At 34.9% G+C, this 21,240-nt stretch overlaps 1 protein-coding gene across 1 annotated transcript in view; it reads right to left on the bottom strand.

Moving 5' to 3' along the window:
- Positions 1-4,192: 4,192 nt before the first annotated feature.
- Positions 4,193-21,240, bottom strand: part of LOC111539439 — a 491,006-nt gene continuing 473,958 nt past the window's right edge. Inside the window, exon 4 of the mRNA XM_023207244.1 lies at positions 4,193-4,507. Within this exon, the coding sequence (XP_023063012.1) occupies positions 4,344-4,507 (164 nt within the window). The 3' untranslated portion in view covers positions 4,193-4,343. The remainder of the gene's footprint in view (positions 4,508-21,240) is intronic.

Raw genomic sequence — 21,240 nt, 5'->3', positions numbered from 1 at the left:
AACTTTTGCATCTTGTGTGACTGAAAGTGTATACCTATTGAACAGCAACTTCCCATTTCTGCCTCCGCTTAGGACCTGGAAACTGCCATTTTACTTTCTACTGTGATGAGTTTGACCACTTTAGATAACTTGTGTAAATAGAATCATGCCATATTGTCCTTTTGTGACTGGTTTATTTCACTTAGCATAATGTTTTCAAGGTCCATCTATGATGTCACATATTACAATATTTCCTGCTTTTGAATAGCCAAATGATACTTCACTGTATGGGTATACCAGATTTTCTTTACCTATTTTTCTCTCCATGAATGTTTAGGTTGTGTACACTTTTCGGCTATTGTGAATAATGCTATTATACAATCAACATGAGTAAGCAAGTATCTCTTCAAGATCCCGATTTCATTTTTTTTTTTTTTGGTATAAATACCCAGAATTAGAATTGTTAAATCATATGGTAGTTCTATTTTTAACTATTTTGGTGAAACCGCTATACTGTTTTTGACAGAAGATGCACCATTATACATTCTCACCAACAGTGCACAACGGTTCCATTTTTTCCATATTCTTGCTATCACTTGTTCTTTTTTCTTTTTATTATATAATGGCCATCCTAACAAGTGTAAACAATATTTCATTGTGCCTATGATTTGCATTTTTCTGATTTTAATGCTGTTGAGCATCTTTTAACACACTTACTGGCAATTTGTATGTCTTCTTTGGAAAAATGTTTAATCAAATCCTTTGCCCTTTTCTTAGTCAGGTTATTTGTTTTGTATATCTGTTACTGACTTGTAGGAATTTCTTAAACATTTTGGATATTAACTACTTATCAAATATATGGTTTGCAACTATTTTCTCTGTTAATTATTTTATTTGATGTGCAAAAGCTTTTTAGTTAGATGTATTCCCACTTGATCATATATATGTGGGTTCTCTATTCCTTTCCACTGATTCATGTGTCTCTCTTTAAAAATGGCACCATGCTGTTTTGATTACTGTAGCTTTGTAATATGTTTCAAAATCAGGAAATGCGAGGTCTCTAGCTTTGTTCTTTTTCAATATTTTTAATGGCTATTTGTGGTCCTTTATGATTCTTTAGAAATTTTACAATTTTGATTTTCTATTTCTGTAAAAGATGTCATTGAGATTTTAATTGAGATGGCATTGGATCTGCTTTGGGAAATGTGGATATTTTAACAATATTAAGTATTTCAATTCATGAACATGAGATGCATTTCCATTTGTTTGTTTTTTAATTTCTTTTAGCAAAGCTAGTTTTCAACAAATAAGGCTTTGTGTTCTTTAGTTTATTCATAAGTATTTTATTATTTTGATGCTTTTTTTATTTTGATGTCATTTAAAATGGGATTATTTTCTTAATTTCCTTTTAGGGTTGTTCATTGTTTAGTATATAGAAACACAACTGATTTTTGTATGGTAATTTTATGCCCAGCAACTTTACTAAATTTACTTATTAGTTCTAACAGTTTTCTTTGGTGTGAAGTATGTACGGTTTTCTACATATTAGACCATGTCATCTAGAAACAGAGATAATTTTATTTTCTCCTTTCCAATTTGGATGTCTTTTTATTTCTTTTCTTTTTTTTTTTTTAACCTAATTTCTTTGGTAAGAACTTCCAGTATTTATTCTCATGGTTGCAAAATCTTCCACTCTTTTCCTCATTCCCCTAAATGTAAATTAGATCGTAGCCTCCATCAGTTCTTCCTTTATTATATTTCTGGAACCTATTTCCTTTGGATCTCAGTTTAGTCACTCTTTTCTCCTCATATCTTGAATATTAATCTGTGTTGCTGCTTTGGTTTAAACCTTCTAAAGTTACTAAATGTAGCATCTCTAAATACCACTTCAAGCTTCTTATTTACCTGCTAATTCCCCAAGTCCTTCAAAACCTGTCTACAGTCTTCTTTTCAAAATATATCTGATACTCCAGTGCAAAATGGTCTTAGTGCTGCCATTTGAGTCATCTTTCCTTTGCTCAGGTTTTCTCACGTATGCAATACACTCACTTCTCCCTCAACCAGCTCAAACCCAGGCCAGACTTTGATATCAAAACTCTGGGGTCAATCCAAGTAGTGGCAACAATGTCATAGCCACCATTGTGGTCATCTTCATTGTGATCATCATCATTCCAGCTCTATTTTGTAAGCTCTTATGGAAGCACTACTCAAAGAGCAGATCTGACAGACCCCGGCAGGTCAGCCAACAGTTTCCTACATCCCCAGGATAATATAAGAACTAAAATTGAAACTAGGCATTTAGAAACCTTAATATCAATTTAGGATTGCTGTGATATTCATATGTGGAGATTTAAAAGCATCAGTTCTCAATGGATTAGAAATTTAAAATCCAGAAAGAAAAATGAGTTACTTCATCATAGATGGTTTGAGAAGTACTGCTTTACAGTCTCCCAAAGTATTTTCATACATAATATAATATTCAGTTTAAGCTGTGATAACAGGCATAGATATTGTTTGCATCTTATAAGTATAAAGCAAGCAAGCAAACAAACAAAAACCCTGAGGGCTAGAAAATATTTGGAATTTTTCAAAACACATATCTTGTAAGTGGTAGTACTTTTTATTCCAAATCTGGTGTTTTTTCTCTCTGTCCTACTGCTTATCTACCAGGGGTGCCTCAGAGTGACTGTCTTCATTCAGCCTGTTAAAAAAGGGATGGATATAATTATTTTGGGATGATTTTGGGATCACTAGAGAGCCACTGGCTGCCTGTGAGTTTTATCTACTAATACAACTTAATCTAGTATTTGTATTCAAGAAAATGAAAAGCCATATATATACATAATATATATTCTTTTGACTAAGAATGACTCTAAAGGCTGACTTACTTTCTCATGTTTTCATTTAACCCTTCAATCAACTGACATTTATTACATTTATTGAGCACCTACTATATCTCATGCCTTGTGCTCAGTGCTGGTAAATATGAAGAACAGAATAGCTTTTCCATAATGATTTCATGGATAGAAAATAGTATAGGGGTTAGAACAAGTTTTCTTATACTTTATGATTTTTTTTATCACTTATAGTTATCCAAAACTCAATTTTCCTGTTTTGTAGTACAAAAGCTTTGAAAGAATTCCATCTAATGTGAAAATAAAATTCTGTACAGCTTCACCCTGCTGCAAGCTACTAAGCATTAGCTTCTGTCTAAATGTTCTTTCTTTCTCTAATTGTTTTCTTTAGGATCACTAATCTTCCAAAGAATCATTGTTTACATTATGCGTTTGCCCATTAAGCCGAGAAGCACTTCTTTCCACACTTTTCCTATTCCAAGGAAGGATTAAGAGCAACTGTTAACACAATTAAAGCTCAGTTTAATTTCTATGATCCATTTGCTTTTGCAGTAAAACACCCTGACTGTGAACTCCTAGAGGGTTGTAACTACCATGGGATCAGGTTTATTTGCCTGCCCTAAGTGACCTGTACAGGAAAAAGGCAAAACTTACCATGTGGAACACCAAAACACTAAGACTCAATAAACAAGGTCATTTCAGATGCTCTTTCTGTTTGTATAGGAATGGGCATTTTCATAACTACCCTGCTCTGGCTCTCTATGAAACTGAGCATCAACCCAGCAAGCACTGTACCCAAACATCGATTACAGCCTGCAGTAGGGCCTCAAAAGCACAGTGGCCTGGAATTTTGATTCACTAAGGAAATCAATTCAAGAGCAGCTGCCCTCAATATATGACCCATTCTCTGAGACTGTGATTCTAGGGAGCACACACATTCCCAGAAACGTGCTAGATTAGAAGGATGACAGCAGTGTCACACAGACTTTGGTAGTTATTTAAAGTTAATTAATTTAACCTGACCTTTCCATATAAATATAAGGCACAATAGACGACTAGTGATAATTGATTCTGGAGAGCCTCCGAAATGGTTCAAGGAAAACACAGCTGTGCTGTATAGCAGTTCTTGTTTGCTCTGGATTATAAACTATTTTTAGTACTTAGTTAATAAAGCTAATTTTCTTAAGGGGCCTGCAGTGAAATGCATGAGCTGCTGTGTCAGATGCTGATAGAATTGGGATTTGTAATGGATGAACCTAAGAAAATTAACTCCTCTAATGCGGACTTACTTTTAGAGCTGAGGCATCAGTGTACCTGCTTGCAGAGATATCTAATCAAAGTAATCAGAACCTATTTTATGGTTTTCCACAATAAGTTTATTTGGGAAGTTACAGATGGACTTCTGTAATATGTCTGTTATCTCTATTTTATGTGTTGATATACTATTAATTTTAATCACAACAGCAATGAAGATTTCATGATAAAATGATAAACAACATATATTAAGTGCTACTTATAAGTACCGTAAATATATTCTTCCATTTTGAGACGCTGATCTTTTCCCATTTTGACATCTTTGAAATTGATGGCGTGTCGTAACAGTGCATCTTCGAATTGATGACATCTTAGGTTCAGTAAAATATAGTAACTGATGGAATCCTCTAGGCAACTTCCTGAAGGAGATATTATTACTCCATCTTACACACGAGGAAACTAAGGTATAGAGGGATCTTAAGTAATTTATCCAGGTGATGTATTTCATAAAAAGGAGAGTTCGGATTTGAATGCAAGCAGTCTGACTGTGGATTCAAATTCTTAATTACTATGAGATATTGTCTCATGAACTCATTTAAATACAACTCAAGTGCCATGTGACCAAGTCTGTTTCATAAAGAACTCCCTACTATCAGTTTCATGAGTGCTCCAGCAGTATGAAGGCACTAATATGTGTAAAAAGAAAAATTAGTATTTTGTGTATGTTTACAGAAACGTGTGTAATACTTTGAAAATCTGTTTTGTGTTTTCACTCAATAATATCTGCATGAAGTCCTTTTTATTTTTCAACTTTTAACAGCTGCATAGTATTCCACTACATGACTGCACATGTAAGCAATTTTCATGTTTCCATGTTTACATGGTTATAAACAGCACTGTAATGAAACATATTTAAATGCTCTCATTTAAATGAGTGATTCTCTAGGTAGATTCCATGAAGTGGAATTTCTGAATCATGGATGTGCTTCTATTTTCTATTGAGAAGATTTAAATATTTTAGCTGTAACACGACATGCCTGTCATATAGCATTTTGTTACTAAGATTAGCAAGTTATTTTCAACTATATATCACAGCAGTTATTTATCAAGCATATTTGAAGTGCTTTTTTGCATTTATGGGGGGAAGTCTTTATAAAACAATTTTTATTTAGGTTCATACAAATCCTAAAGCTATATTATAAAAAGAGACATGTACATTTGGAGAGCAGGAGGGTAGGACAGAACTTGTTGCCAACAGTAGTTCTCTTGTGATACACTATCAGAAAAAATATGTGTCTTTGATATTTTTCATCATTTGAATATCTCTGAAGTTTGTAAAACACATCAAGATAGAAATACTTTGCTTGTCTTGAATGACATTAACAAGGAATCAAATGATGTGAAAATTTACCTCTTGTTGAATTTTTAAAAATCATGAATGGTAAAAAGAATCCTGTGTTTGTCATGTTCTTTAAGTACAATGAGTTTAGTCCTCTTGACTCCAAAGTGTCTGTTTTCATAAATTATTTCCGCCAAACTAGTGTCTAAGTGACAGACTGTCTGCTCTGGAGAGGACACACGGGATCTGTTTATTGCCATCTCTGGGATTAGCGTGCTGGCTCTCAGCTACTTTTGCAGATGCTTCTTGTCTTTGTTCTTAATATAGTTGTTTAGCATTAAGAACAGTTATGTCATCAAAACACCTAATATGAATAGCAGGAATGCACTCTTGAAATGGTGTAGGCTTTTGTGTATTAGCTGATCTGCTGTAAACTTCCTTCTTCAAAGGCAGGAACCTATTAAGATGAATTTATTACCATAGGTACCAAGTCCTCACACATCCTAAATACAACGCTTGTCTCACCGCTGTTGTAATATACCACAGCACTTCAATTAAAAAATAGTCACAGAGGTCCGGAATAACTAAACATAATATAAATAGCTGTCTCTGAGCCACTAGGCACTTCACTTAAAAGGGCACCAGAGAGTCCTCATTTGGAGAGTTACATAAAAACTTCAGCTTTGGAGGATGCATGATTATATAACACTTCAGTTGGTTTTATAATGTCATTCCTTTAATCTTACAAAGAATAGGGGAAGAGCGTGGACAGTCATACTTTTTTAATGGTTTCATCTTTCAAGGAAAAGAATGTGCAAGTGGGGGAACAAAATCTTCTTTCATGTAATCTTGAACTGTTAAATCAGTCCACCAACTTAGATTTTGGCCATGATTTGGCTCTCCCTGGCATCAATAAAGCTAATAAATGTAATTAATTTTTAAACATGTAAAAATACTATAGGTATGCAAATAGTGTGCAAAGTAAGCCAAATTTGAAAGTAAGTGTATTTCAAATGACATTACGGTTTCCTCCCTTGGCCTTTTTTAAAGGTTCCAGAAGCATAAAATGACTATAAAAGAATGATTTTGTTACAAAAATAGTGATCTAGATCAGTAAGATCAGCCTCACTTATGAGTACTGAGTTAGAAACAGTTATAACTCATTTTATTGCACTTTGCTTTATTGTACTTCACAGATACTGTGTTTGAAGGTTTGTGGCAATGCTGTGTCAAGCTTCTATTGGCACCATTTTTCCAACAGCACATGCTCACTTTGTGTTTCTGTCACATTTTGGTAATTCTTGCAATATTCAAATTCTTTCACTATATCTGTCATGTTGATATGTGATCAATGATCCTTAATGTTACCATTGTAATGGTTTTGGGGCACCATAAACTGTGCCTATAAGAGATGGCAAACTTAATTGATAAATGTTGTGTCTGACCTTTCTATCCACCAGTCGACCCCTGTCTCTCTCCCTGTCCTTCAGCCTCCCTATCCCCTGAGACACAATAATGTTGAAATTAATTTAACTAATAACCCTACATTGGCCTCTAGGTGTTCAAATGAAAAGAAGATTTGCACATTTCTCACGTTAAATCAAAAGCTAGAAATGACTAAGCTTAATGAAGAAGGTACGTCAAAAGCTGGTATAGACTGAAAGTAGGTCTCTCCTGCCAAACAGTTAGCAATGCTGTGAATGCAAAGGAAAAGTTCTTGAAAGAAATGGAAAATGCTACTTCAGTGAACACATGAATTATAAGAAAGCCAAACAGCCTTATTGCTGATATGGAGAAAGTTTTGGTGGTCTGGAAGAAGATTAAACAAGCCACACCATTTCCTTAAAGCCAAAGCCTAACCCAGGGCAAAGCCCTAACTTTGTTCCATTCTATAAAGGCTGAGAGAGGTGAGGAAGCTGTGGAAGTAAAGTCTGAAGCTAACATGGGTTGGTTAATGAAGTTTAAGGAAAGAAGCCATGTTCATAACATAGAAGTACAAGGTGAAGCTGCAAGTGGTGACGTAGAAGCTGCAGCAAGTGATCCAGAAGACTTAGCTAAGATCATTGATGAAGGAAGCTACGGTACACAACAGATTCTTAGTGTAGACAAAACAGCCTTACATTGGAAGAAGATATCATTTAGGACTTTCATAGCTCTAGGGAAAGTTAGAGCCTGGCATCAAATTTTCAAAGGACAGGCTGACTGTGTTGGGAGGAGCTAATCCCACTGGTGACTTTAGGTTGAAGCCAGTGCTTATTGACCATTCCAAACATCCTAGGCCCTTAAGAATGATGCTTAATCTACGCTGCCTGTGCTCTACAAACGCAACAACAAAGCCTGGATGACAGCACATCTGTTTACATCTTGATTTACTGATTATTTTAAGTCCACTATTGAAAACTACTTCTCAGAGAAAAAGATTCCTTTTAAAATATTACTGTCCACTGACAACATATCTGGCCACCCAAGAGCTTTAATGGAGATGTACAAGGAGATTAATGTTGTTTTAATGCCTGCTAACATAAGATGCATTCTGCAACCCATGAATCAAGGAGTAATTTCCACTTTCTAGTATTATATTTAAGAAAAACATTTCATAAGATTATAGTTGCCATTCTAGTGACTCCTCTGATGGCAATGTAAATCGAAAACCTTCTGGAAAAGATTCATCATCCTAGATGCCATTAAGCACATTCACAAATCATGGGAGCAGGTAAAAATATCAACAGGAACAGGAATTTGGAAAAAGTTGATTCCAGCCCTCATGGATGACTGAGTGCTTCAAGATTGCAGCAGAGGAAGTAACTGCATATGTGATGGAAATAGTAAGAGAACTAGAATTAGAAATGGAGCCTAAAGATGTTACTGAGTTGTTGCAATCTCAAAATAAAACTTGAATGAATGAGGAATTGTTCTGGGTGAGTAAAGAAAGTGGTTTCTTGAGATTGAATCAACTCCTGGTGAAGATGCTTTGAACATTGTTGAAATGATACCAAAGGATTAGAATATTACATAAACTTAGTTAATAAATCAGTGGCAGAGTTTCAGAGGACTGACTGCAATTTTGAAAGAAATTCTACTGTGAGTAAAATGCTATCAAACAGCCTTGCGTGCTACAGAGAAATCTTTTGTGAAGAGAAAATGCAGCAAACATCTTTGTCTTTATTTTCAAAAGTTGCCACAGCCACCTCAGGCTTCAGCAACCACCATACTGTTCAGCCAGCAGGCATCGACATCAAGGCAAGACCTTCCACCAATGAAAAGATTATGACTAAGTGGTGATTCAGATGATTGTAAGCATTTTTTAGCAATAAAATATTTTTAAATTGAGATATGTACATTGTTTTATACATGATGCTATTGCAAACTTAATAGACTACAGTAGAGTATAAACATAACTTTTATATGCACTAGAAAACAAAACATGTGTGTGACTCTCTTTATTGTGATATTCGTTTTATTGTGGTTGTTTGGAACTTGAACTTGCAATTACTCTGAGTCATGCCTATACAGAAGCTTGGGAAACATCCCAGAACTTGTAAATCAAAATTTGCATTTTAACAAGATCCCCTGATTCTCAGACATTATAGTTTGAGAAGCAACGCTCCTGATTCTCAAACATGATAGTCTGAGAAACAGCTAGTAATAATTTAGCTTTCAATTTTCATTAGACCATGTACATGAGCAGTTGCAACACAGTTTTGATTAGCTAATTACGTAGATTTTTTTTTAATGAAGAGCATATCTACTTGAGCACTTGCCCAGTTTCTCCACTTTTCCTCAGAAATTGTACTTACATTCGTTAGATGAAGGTAAAAAGCAATTAGGATGATTATGCTAATAGTAATTGCATTTAGAATATTTACTCCGGAGAATAGTGTATAATTTGACTCGTCACTATTGAACAAACCCTCATTAAAAGATTATTCTGAGAAAATATTGATGCTTATTTGGAGGTGACCAATTTATGCTTTGTCTCCTACCACTTTAAGAAGTGTCCTAAGAAAACAACACATATCATCTTATGGGTTAGTTTGTATGTAGATAAGACTATTATCTGTTTTGTCCAAAGTTATGACAATGTGTTGGTAGCTTGCCTTCTCACCAAGAGCTCAATTTTTTTTATTATGTTATTATTTGATCTGTAAGAATTTGTGCCTAGGAAAAATTCAAATTGTTTTATAAGCTTAAAGACATATATTAATATCTTTTAAAATAATTTCTTTATCTTTCAACATAAACCAACAAATTTCTTTCCCCTCAAAAAATAAAAATAAAACTAAATGATTTTTCTAACCGACAAATGTCTCAGCAAATTGACTACATCAGTTACATATTTTGGGCCTTCATTTTTCACATCTATAAAATAAGATTTTGCCTGATCGTGAGGGTTTATGATATATATTCTGATATAAACATTTATTATCATGTGAATCTACCATTCATTCTTGGTCATGCTGTTTCATGAAGTGAATAAACACATACAATTTGACAGCGTTTCCCAAGATTCCTAAAGCTTGGAATGACATAGGTTTAAATAAATTTGCCGGAAATGATGAGAAATGTGTTTTGTTGAGGCACAATGCTGCCTGCACAGTAAATAAGGCATATTCATTACAGAAAGGAAAGTCATTTCATTTTTGTTACATTTCATCAGATTGTCGCACATATAAGGCTAGAACTTACATATGTGGAAAATGGGATTATTTAGGCAATGCACATTATCATCATGGAAGTTCTTTCAGCAGCTAATGTAGGCTGAAGTACATATTAGAACAATTGGTCTGAGATTGAGACATGCTACCACATCTCATCCATTTCACTATCTTCAGCAGGAAACCATATCTACTAAGTCAAATTTCTTGTCTTTCAAAAGGAATTGGTTTGTGCACCATTTTGTGATATCCTTAGTGTATGTTATTAGAGGGTTGCTAAGGCTTTTAGAGATGATATGTAACATAAAACACACAGTATAAATGTAGATGGTTTGCAAGGAGAAGGGAGACATAGGATAAGGCATATCTGATTGGTTGTTACCATTTTGCAAAAAATAATCAGGATCACTAAGTTTGGTACCTGAAATTTATTTTTCCATAGAAACGATATTGTAAATGATAATTATATTCTCCCGTCAATTGAGAAATTCATTTTCAACCCAGAATGTTGTTAAACTGAAATTATCAGGCATTTAGCACAGAGTGTGCCTTGCAAACAGCAGACAACTCTGAAAGTAGCCTTACCTAAGTAAATCACCATCCCTTCATGGGAACTGTTATCTGAGTGTTTCTCCTAATGTCTATCTAACATCTAAGTTTCTATCCCATATTTATCCCTTAGAACAGTTGTGTGGCCTCAACTCTGCTATTAAGTTGGTTCTTGACCTTGGCTAGTGGTGTGTTAGGGCCAGTTTGTAAGGGCTCAAAAGAGCTAATTTTTAAATGTTCAGAAATTTTATAAGCCAAGTTTTCAACACAGCCAACATTAAAAAATTAATTACATATGCTTACAATTATACTAAAAACACAGGCAATAAATGGCCAGAACTCAGCAGTTCTTATGTTACTACATTTTACTATCATGTTTTCTAAAGTTTATTTACGTGTATTTCATCTGTACAGTGGAAATACTATACAATGGTGTGCTCATGCATAGCTCTTTCCAACTCCAGGTCCAGTGACATTATGTCGGGAGCTTGAAATTGACCATATGGGAATATTTACACAGTGAACATCAGCAAACACTTTAAATAAAGGTTGATTTATTTGCTTGTTGATTTATACACAAGGATCATGAAAGTATGGCCCTCAATGCAAAATTTATCTGTTTTTTTTTGGTAAATAAAGTTTTTCAGGGAGAATATCGTCATGCTCACTTATTTTCATTTCAGCTATGGCTACTTTTGAGCGACAATGGCAGAATTCAGTAGATATAACTCAGAGACTATATGGTCCATGTATCCTAAAATAGTTACTATCTGGGTATTTAGATAAAAACTTACCAACCTCTTCTCTAAAGAAAGTGGTGGAAAAATGTTAATAATTTACATAAAAGCATGTCATATATGCATGTGTTACATTGAGAATAGCAGAAAAACCAAATGAAAATTTCTTCCAATATTCTAAAATTATCCAATTCAGTAATGTTAAATGAAGTTCCAAAATTCATTTTTATTTTTTCATTCTTCCTTTACTTGCTAACATAAACTATCAACTAATATTTGTATTGAACTATACTTATTCACAATAAATTCTTTGCTGAGTCAAATAATAATCAAATACTTATCTATACCCTAATATTATGCCATAATTGTTAGCAACAAAATTTGGTGAAATAAATAGTGGATTTCACAAGTTTACATAGATTTTATGACAATATTTTTACTGGGAAAAGAGCAAATTGAGATATAATTCCATTTGTCAAATCATGCTTAAATTGCAATCACAGAGAGCTATGCATACATAAACCAAGAAATAATTATGTGAGAATCGATTGGTTATAAGAAATTTGCAAAGAAGAGTTTTATATTTTTTATTGTTATTTTAAGTTGTTACACAGATTTTATACCAGTGAAAATTATAATAAATTTATATATATATATATATAGTATTAGGGTTTTCCATAGAAATAGAACAGGGTGTGTGTGTGTGTTGTGTGTGTGTGCGTGTGTATGTGTGTGTAGAAAGAAAGAGACACAGATTTATTTAAAGAAATTGGCTCACACAATTGTGAAGGCTCTATGAGTCTGAAATCTGCAGGAGTTACAGTTATAGTCCAAAATAATTCCTCCTAGCTCAGGGGAGGTCAGTCTTTTGTCTATTAAGGTCATCAGTTAATTGGATAAGGTCCACTCATATATGGAGAATGATCTGCTTTACTCAAACTCCACTGACTTAAATGTTAATCTTATCCACAAAAACACCTTCTCAGAAACATCCAGAGTAACGTTTGACCAAATATCTGGGCACGATGGCCCAGTCAAGCTGACATATAAAATTAACTATCACATACATACATACATACATGGATAATCTTCTTACAGTGTCAGTTAAAATTGGTAGCACACACTGATCCTGGCCCTCTCTTAATTCTACCTGTCTTCTGCCTATTTCATCCAGACTGTTGATCTTCCTACCATAAAGTTAAGCCTGGATGATGAAAGAGGTTTTTCCTTCCCTCTAAGTCATGGTATAGATGTGCCTTGTACTTAGTTTGATGCACAATGATTGTAGATTTAGTAACTGAATCTGGCTGTGATTAATGGAGTAAAGACGAGGAAGAAAAAAACTTCTCCCTTTTCTTTGTTCAGAACTGTGCAACATTTGAACTGCGCCCTTTCTGTATTTGACATCCTTTCACCTCTCATCCTCTCTGAGCACCACCCTTCAATGATGCTTCTCACTGTGACTGACTCTGTTCCTTAGTCTTTTTGAAGAAATAAAACTCAAGCAGATATTGGATGGATGGCTCAGGAAAACCACAATTTTTATAACTATGAGTCTTGTTCAGGCCTAGTCTCATCGAATCTTAAAATGCTGCATTGTCTATACTGAACTGGAGTTCATCTGTACAAAGAAATGGAGGTATATACAGCTGATACATATTTATGGGATAGCCTCTAGTTAACATTTGCCAAAGACAATTATAAGCTGATGGAATTTGAGTTCAAATACATGATTAGCATTGATCCTGCATAAGCAAACTAATAAAGAGTTGTAATTTTTTTTTTTTTTTTTTGAGACGGTGTCTCACTCTGTTGCCCAGGCTGGAGTGTAGTGGTGCGATCTCCGCTCACTGCAACCTCGGCCTCCCAGGTTCACGTCATTATCCTGCCTCAGCCTCCCAAGTAGCTGGGATTACGGGCACCCGCAACCATGCCTGGCTAATTTTTTTTATTTTCGTAGAGACGGGGTTTTACCGTGTTAGCCAGGATGGTCTCGATCTCATGACCTCGTGATCTGCCCGCCTTGGCCTCCCAGAGTGCTGGGATCACAGGCGTGAGCCACTGCGCCTGGCCAAGGGTTGTATATTTTTAAGTAGGTCACCCTACCTAATGATATTAACTTAATTTTTCCCTGTGGTGTGATTGGATCAGCACTGCCCCTGTGGGTCCCCTCCCATTACATTCTTTAATTCATATGGGTGGGCCAAATGACTAGAACGTCTGCCATTCCATTCAATGTCACACGTTTTCAAAGGATTTAACATGTTCCTTTCCTTTTTTTACCTCTCCAACGATGTCCCCTTGGGAGCAGCATTTACTGATCCCTCCTTACAGATGTGTCAGATTGCCCCATTATGCTCCCTATTAGGAGAATAAAAGGTCCCTTCTGTATGGAGAATCACCTACACATTTTACCTTTGGGAAATCTGTATGAGGACAGGATAGCCTCGTATATGGATTTCTGCAGTTTGTGAAGTGACTATTTATTTCATGAAGGGAAATGTCATGAAATATATTTGCGTTTTGTGGATTTAGTCTTAAGTAGTTTGTTTCTAAGTATGTCCCTTAATTATCTACTACCAATAATTAATTCTGATATTTTAGAAATTATTCAAGGAAACTTAACTGTGCACATTAATAAAAGGGTTTATAGAAATAAATTTATGAAATGGAGAGAGAATATTTGCAGATGGAGAATTTAGAAGAGCAAAAAACAGAGCAACAACTAAAATCTGAATGTTTTCTAAGTCTAGCAGACAGTAAATTCTATAGAAACAAAAATAATACTTTTAGTTTTTAAACATTTTAAAAATTATTATATGTCAGCTTCTGAGTATTAGGGAGGCAAATATTAACATCACATATGGAATTTGCTCTCATGGAAATTGTTTAGGAGAAAAACAGTGTGATCGAACAAAAACAAAATAGGTAATAAGAGTAACAAAGATGCTGCATAATGTTCCTTAGGCCAAATCTAACAGAAAAATTAGAAATTTGAAATCAGACAACAAAGTGGCTAAGACTTAGCCTAGGTGCTGGGGAGTCTTAAATAATACATAGAAAAGATACTCTTGACATACCATCTTTTCCCTTATCACTAAGAATATGTGAGGAATTGAAGAGAAAAAAAAATGCATGCTTAATTAATTGATAGAATGAGTTAAAATATTGTTGTTTGTAAATTGTAACAGAAGGTTTTTAAGTGGGTTACATATTTCCATTGAAATAATATTAACACATTGTAAAATAACCTAACTACTTACTAAATATACATCACAAAGAATGAAATTACTGTTAAAATAAAGTGATTAAATGATTAAGAATCTATTTACTTTCTTTTTCCCCTTTTATTCATATTTAACAATTGCTCCCCCTCTTTTTTGGAAAAAAAATCTCATAAATTTTTTTTTTTATTCTAGTTAATTCTTCCTCAATTGCTTGGTTGCAAAATTTTGTGTCAAGTATAATAGTTCAAAATTGTATTGCTTCAAAAATGTTTATTAGGTGGTTAAATAACTATGTGGAACTTATAAAAATAAGCTAGTATGGACTTTCAGATTTGTGATATAAAAAAATCTTTTATATTGTGGTATATTGCGAAGAGAGAAAGTAAAAAAAAAATAATAAAATAAAATAGGGGTCAAGGAAGAGACTTGAAGACAAGAAAGACTAGCACTGAATAGAAGTTGAAGTTGGAGGAAGAAGAACCATTGGGAAGCAGATGGAAAAGAGGAGAAAGATGATAGTAAAAAGGAATCAAGGGTTTCTAGTGGTTCTTAGAGTTTCACAAGTGCCACAGAGTAGCAGAACAGAGAGTCAAACATCAGAAGTAACAACGGACGAGAGTTTGTTAGAAACTTCTTCTGGAATAGTTTTCAGTGTTGCTGTGGAAATAGAAAATTAAGAAGTGAAATAAAAAGGAAACAGCAGATCTAGTTACTTTTTCAGGAAGCTTGGCTAAAAAGGAAATAGAAAAAAGGGAGAGGGGCAAGTAGAGAGCAGAGAAGGAATACAAATATGAGTAACAAGATGTTAAAACTGGACCAATTTTTCTCATTTATCCAAGATCTCTAATTGATAGCAAGAAAGATAGGTGATAAGCTTTCTCAAAATGAGGTGCCTGTTCACCTAAGTTGAGGTTGCCAAGGTGACGGCAGAGGGTCACGTCTGTGGCTCCTGTCTGACCACCCTCTCCAGCCAATGACTTGCTCAAAAAGCAGGACTTACGACATGGCATCAGAAAAATTACTTTACTCCTCTCCTTACACCAATAAAAGAGGCTGCAGGCCTAGAGATATTTAGGAAACTATAGATGGCTTATTCAGAGAGTAGACCATGTGTGGGGAGTGCCCTTGACATTTATGAGACGTACAGTAAGGACATTTGTCAGAGACCTTAGTAAGAACAGTTTAGGGGGTGCAAAGGGCAAGCAACAGACACTGAAATAGGCAACAGAGAAGCAACTAGCTGAGGCTGCTTGTAGTACTAGAGTAGAATACCGGAAGCAGCTATAGTCCCTCTGATATCAGATTAAAGGTCTTTGTTTCTCATGGATCAGATGGAACACACATAAGAAACATAGCCGGCCTAGTACTGCCATAGATCCTGACTAAGGGGCCAGCTAGAAGGGCAAGGAGACCTCAGCTGCAAGATGACGGATGTGAGGCACCAGACGACCTGGCCTGAATTAGCACTGTAACCAATCAGATGGTGGAAATGTATTGACCTCTGTGGAAAGACATGTAGGAGATGATCCCCAGTGATAGCAGCCAGTGGGGAGGGGTTCCAGGAACCTACAGTGCCCCTTACAGAAGTAAGAGATGGCTTGTACTGTCCGTCTGGCTATCTGAGATTGCCATTGTATATTAATTAGAATCAAATAGGACTTTACTGTCCCTTAACTTTCCGCAGGAAAAAAAAAAAAAAAAAAAAAAAAACTGGGGAGAGAAATTCCTCAGGGAGAAAGGAAGAGGCTCCAGGGGAAGCATAGAGAAGAGCACTTGGGTTTAGGGGAGAAGAATGAAGTATGTTTCTCTGATGCTACCTTGCGTATGAGTTTTCAAGGGCTGCCATGACAAAGTACCGTAAACTGAATGGCTTAAAAATAGAAATATATTATCTCACAGTTCTGGAGACTAGAAGTTTGTGATCAAGTGTCAGCAGGATCAAACCCCCTCTGAAGGTGCTACAGAAGGGTCTGTTACAGGCCTTTTTCTTAGCTTCTGATAGTACTTTGGCTTGTGTAAGTCCAACCTTCACAGAGCATCTTCGTGTGTGTGTGTGTGTGTGTGTGTGTGTGTGTGTGTGTGTGTGTCTGTGTGAATTTTCCCCTTTTTATAAAGACACTAGTCATATTAGATGAGGCCACCCTAGTGACTTTATTTTAACTTGATTACCACTTTAAAGACCCTATCTGCAAATAACATCACATTCAGCTGTACTGTGGATTTGGACTCAAACATAAATCTTTTTGGGGAGATGCAATTCAACCCATAACATCCTACAAACCCTAATATTATGCACAGGTTATATAAGCAAGAGAGGGAAGAATTGATGTATAGAGGGAGAGACTTTGAAGGTATCAGATTAGTCTCAAACTGAGAAAAAAAGTTTTCCTTAAGACTAGAAGAAGTAGGAAAGAAAGAATGATGGTAGACTCAGGTGGTATAATAAAAGTTATGGGGCCAGGAGCAGTGGCTCACGCCGGTAATCCCAGCACTTTGAGAGGCCGAGACGGGCAGATCACCTGAGTTCAGGAGTTTGAGAGCAGCCTGGCCAACATGGTGAAACCCTGTCTCTACTAAAAATACAAAAATTAGCTGGGCATGGTGGCAGGCCCCTGTAATCCCAGCTACTCAGGAGGCTGAGGCAGGAGGATTGCTTGAACCTAGGAGGTGGAGGTTACGGTGAGCCAAGATGGTGCCACTGCACTTCAGCCTGGGTGACAGAGTGACACTCCATATCAAAAAAGAAAGGAGAAGAGAAGAGAAGAGAAAAAAGATAAGTTGTGGTGACACAGGTATGAGAAAAGAAGCTGTTTTCTTAAGGAAGTAGAGAAATGGCAAACTGGGCAGCTCAAGTATTCAAGAGAAGCAGAAGAATTATTATTGATGGGAAGGGGTAATGAAGAGTCAAAAAGATAAGTAAGGATTGACTTACATTATGGAGAAGCCAAAGGAAAACAGAAACCATGAACTTTCAGTGGTTTCAAACCACATTGGTTGTATGATTTTTGTTTTTATATATTTTTTTGGTCTCCAACAATATTTAAGAATTTGAAGGTGGGAGAAGAGAAAATGAATTTTTAAAGCAGCATGGCAGAAAAGCAAACCCACTTGGAAATGGACTAATATAGGTTTAGATTTTACCTTTGACAGTAGTTGTACAGCAAGTTTATAGGTTTTCTAGAAAGTTATGACTTCATCATTTGTAAAATGGTTAAAATAATACTCTAAGATTTATTTTGTGAAAATAAATAAAAGGATAGAGGGAAAGTGTTTATCTAATTATTTCTTGACACAAAGAAGGTAATCAATAAACAGATATTTCATTATTGTTATTATTGTTCTGTTTTCATTGTTAAGACTCTCATCATCAGTATCATCTAGCTAATGGATAGAATGGACAAGGAGGTACCCTGGAAGTACATTGAGATCACAGGTAGGAAAATATAAAGAAATACATTTTGATATCTTAAAGCACAGCTTTCAAGTAATGCATGACTAGTTCAAATGTCGGCCCAGCCATCCTGACCACACCATTCATTTTTCAACCCATATCCTATTAGTTTTCTGCATGGCCTTATCATTATCACACACTTCATTATATGGTTATTTGTTTACTATCTTTTTTCCTCAGAAGTAAATGATACAAGACATGGGTTTATTTCTGTTTTACTTGTGTGTATCTAGCGATTAAACTAGAGTCTAGCACACAGGAAATAATAAATATTCATTGATGGATGAATGCTTTGATGTCACAGCAGTGGAAAATGTCCAGTTAATATTCTAACACAAGTGATTACATTAGTTTGAAATTAGGCTGAGAGGCCTTGAAATTTTCTAACAACCTGAGATACTAATTAATGAGGTGGTACTCTAGTATCATTATCACTAAATGGTATGTTTTCAAAGTTCTGAAGACACTGTAAGTTTCACTTACTTTTAAATCTACACTAATTCCCCCAGTTCAATAATCCATAGAAGGATTATCTGTCATTGATATGATTTAGAAAAGTTCCACTCTGTCTGCTTAATAGCCTTTTGAAAGTGAGAACCAAACTGATCACAAATACTAAATCAAATAAATATTATCAACAGCAACAAAGATACTGGTCTCCATGTGTTCATGCAAAATACCCATTTTAACTTAACTGTAGGTTACATGATATTGGTTCGTTTCGAGGGCAAATGAAATTTCTCTTCAAAAATTAACTTCCAACACTTGCTTCGTGGGATAGGAAGCATTCTGAATGAAAATATCACTACAGGCAATGGAAATTAAAACACCTCAAATGAAATCTTATTTTTATAATTGAGATGGAAACATTTGAATATTTAGAATTTTAGGTGAAAGGGATGTTTGCCCGAATTTCTCAGACTCTGTAGTGCACACCTTTGAAAGCACTACAGTGCCAGGAATATGCTGGCTCAGCACAGAAACCTAGAAGGAGAAAGAATAGCAAATGACTGCCTCACGGTTGCCCAAATTCCTCCAGATATCTCTAAGAATACAACAATCCAGAGAAATCATTTTCAAAGTGTGCTCTTACCCTTAACTCAATCTTGCTTCTCCAAATAGACTTGTTTGTGCTTTGCTCTCATTAGATTTAAAACTATTATTATCATTACTGATTTGATTTGGTGAAACCCTTATTAATGTAAGCATGACTTTTCTCAAAATACACTTGAAGAAATAGCAGGATTAAGACTTACTTGTTTCCTACCAAAACAAGACCTATTTATTTTCAAAGGAGCTAAACATAGGTCTTTAATAGATTTTAAATTTAAATTAAATTTAATTACACTTAAGAGACATTCACTCTCTCCACCAATTTGTCTACTTCTTTTAGCTCAATTGGTCTACAGCCCTCTGAAGTTAATTTCCAAAAACTATTTATTCACATGCAAGATAATGCCAAGAAATAAAATGCAGATAAGTGATTTTTTTAACCATGCATTGTGGATTGTAAAGTCCGCTTGTTTCATATCTTACAAAATGAAATAGAATAGAATAGAATGCAGAATGTCAGAGTAAGTGACATATTGTAAAGATAAGCATTTTTTGGACAAGTTCTATTGTGTGTATGTATTTGGTCCCATGTAAAGTATGATTTTCACAATAAACTCCAATCAGAAAAACTTGAAAAACACAGTAGAAGAGAAGAAAATAGAATTTAGAGGTAAATAGGACTAGCCTGAATGGCTTCTGGAACACTCCCTGCATGATATCAAGTAAGTCACGTAACCTCTCAGAGCTTTAAGTTTCTCATCTAAAATGGTGAGAATTCCAGGTATTGTTGAAGTGGAAGAGTATTGGTAAATTAGAAGCATTGTAGACATAAGGCAGAACAAACTGGATTGTCATGGTACCTCATTCACATCTGCTTTTAGCACAGATACACATCATTCCAAATATGAATTGCACATTTATCGAAAGGAAGGAAGAATGACACAAAATGTAAAATATGGTAAAAAATAATAACAAACAACAAAAGTGCCTTGCACAGACAGTTTATTCTTAAATGGCACTCATGTCATCAAGCTGTTTTACTGCACTGGTCTGTGGTCTGAGAGTTAGCACATGAGATATGCAAAGATGAGTCATGATCTCCATAAATAATATTTTAAAAGGCTACCTAACTAGCCTTTATGTGAAATATAAACCTCTAAGCATTTTATTGTGTGCTCAAATAATTTAGCTCATTGAATGTTTTCCCCCTGAACTCATTCAAATCAGTTATCTTTAGAAGTTCATTTGAAATTCTAGCCATGCCAAGACAGAGTACCAATAGTATTCTGAAGGTTGAAAGTTGCGTTGAAACTGAGAACTGGCAACAATGAGAATTTCCCTCTTGTCAAGTCTAGCTATTTTAGAACTCAGAGAATTAAAAAAGAGATATTCCACATTTTATCAAAGCCATGGTTGTAAATTCTAGTTCCCTAATAAGGCAACCATTTCTGCAGACTTTTAATAACATCACTTGAAATTGTATTTAGTTTTTAAATTTTATCATCCAAAAGGAAAATTATTTTGATTGTACAGGTTGTATAGCTCAATCTAAACACAATTTAGATAACTTACAAAAACAACTTTTAACACGTTCAAAACTTTCGCCTGGGCTTAGGAAGTTAAAAAATATCCAATGATAGAATCCTTATTTGTATGTCTCGAGGCAGTTAGATACATGTTTTCCATTCCTTAAAACCTCAAGTTTTTAAACTTGCATAGTCATATATATATAAACATATTTTTCAATTGCACTAAGCTGGATAATTTCTGATTTATTTTCCTTTGAACAACATAGCAAGAAAAACAACAGTATTACCTCTATAATCATTAATTAAAGTTAAACAAATTGAGACCATTAGGTTAATAATCGACCATGACAAATACTATCTTAAGATAACTAGTATGTTATACTTAGTCAATTCATCTCATATTACCTCTTGGAAATCACAATTCATTAAAAAGTTAAGATTAAAATATCATATTGGCATAAATGCAAAGAAAAATTTTTGAGCCGATGTGTGAAGCCAAAAACATCCCTGAGTTTTAAACTTTCCAATTCCTTCTCATTTGCTCTTTCCTTTCTTTTGTAATATGATTTATCTTTGTGATGAAAACGCACTTTTATTTATTTTCAGCTGAAA

The sequence above is a fragment of the Piliocolobus tephrosceles genome, chromosome 2 (assembly GCF_002776525.5).
Source record: "Piliocolobus tephrosceles isolate RC106 chromosome 2, ASM277652v3, whole genome shotgun sequence".
In the NCBI taxonomy this organism is placed as follows: Eukaryota; Metazoa; Chordata; class Mammalia; order Primates; family Cercopithecidae; genus Piliocolobus; species Piliocolobus tephrosceles.
The sequence above is the reverse complement of the archived record's forward strand: the minus strand, read 5'-3'. Positions and strand labels throughout refer to the sequence as shown.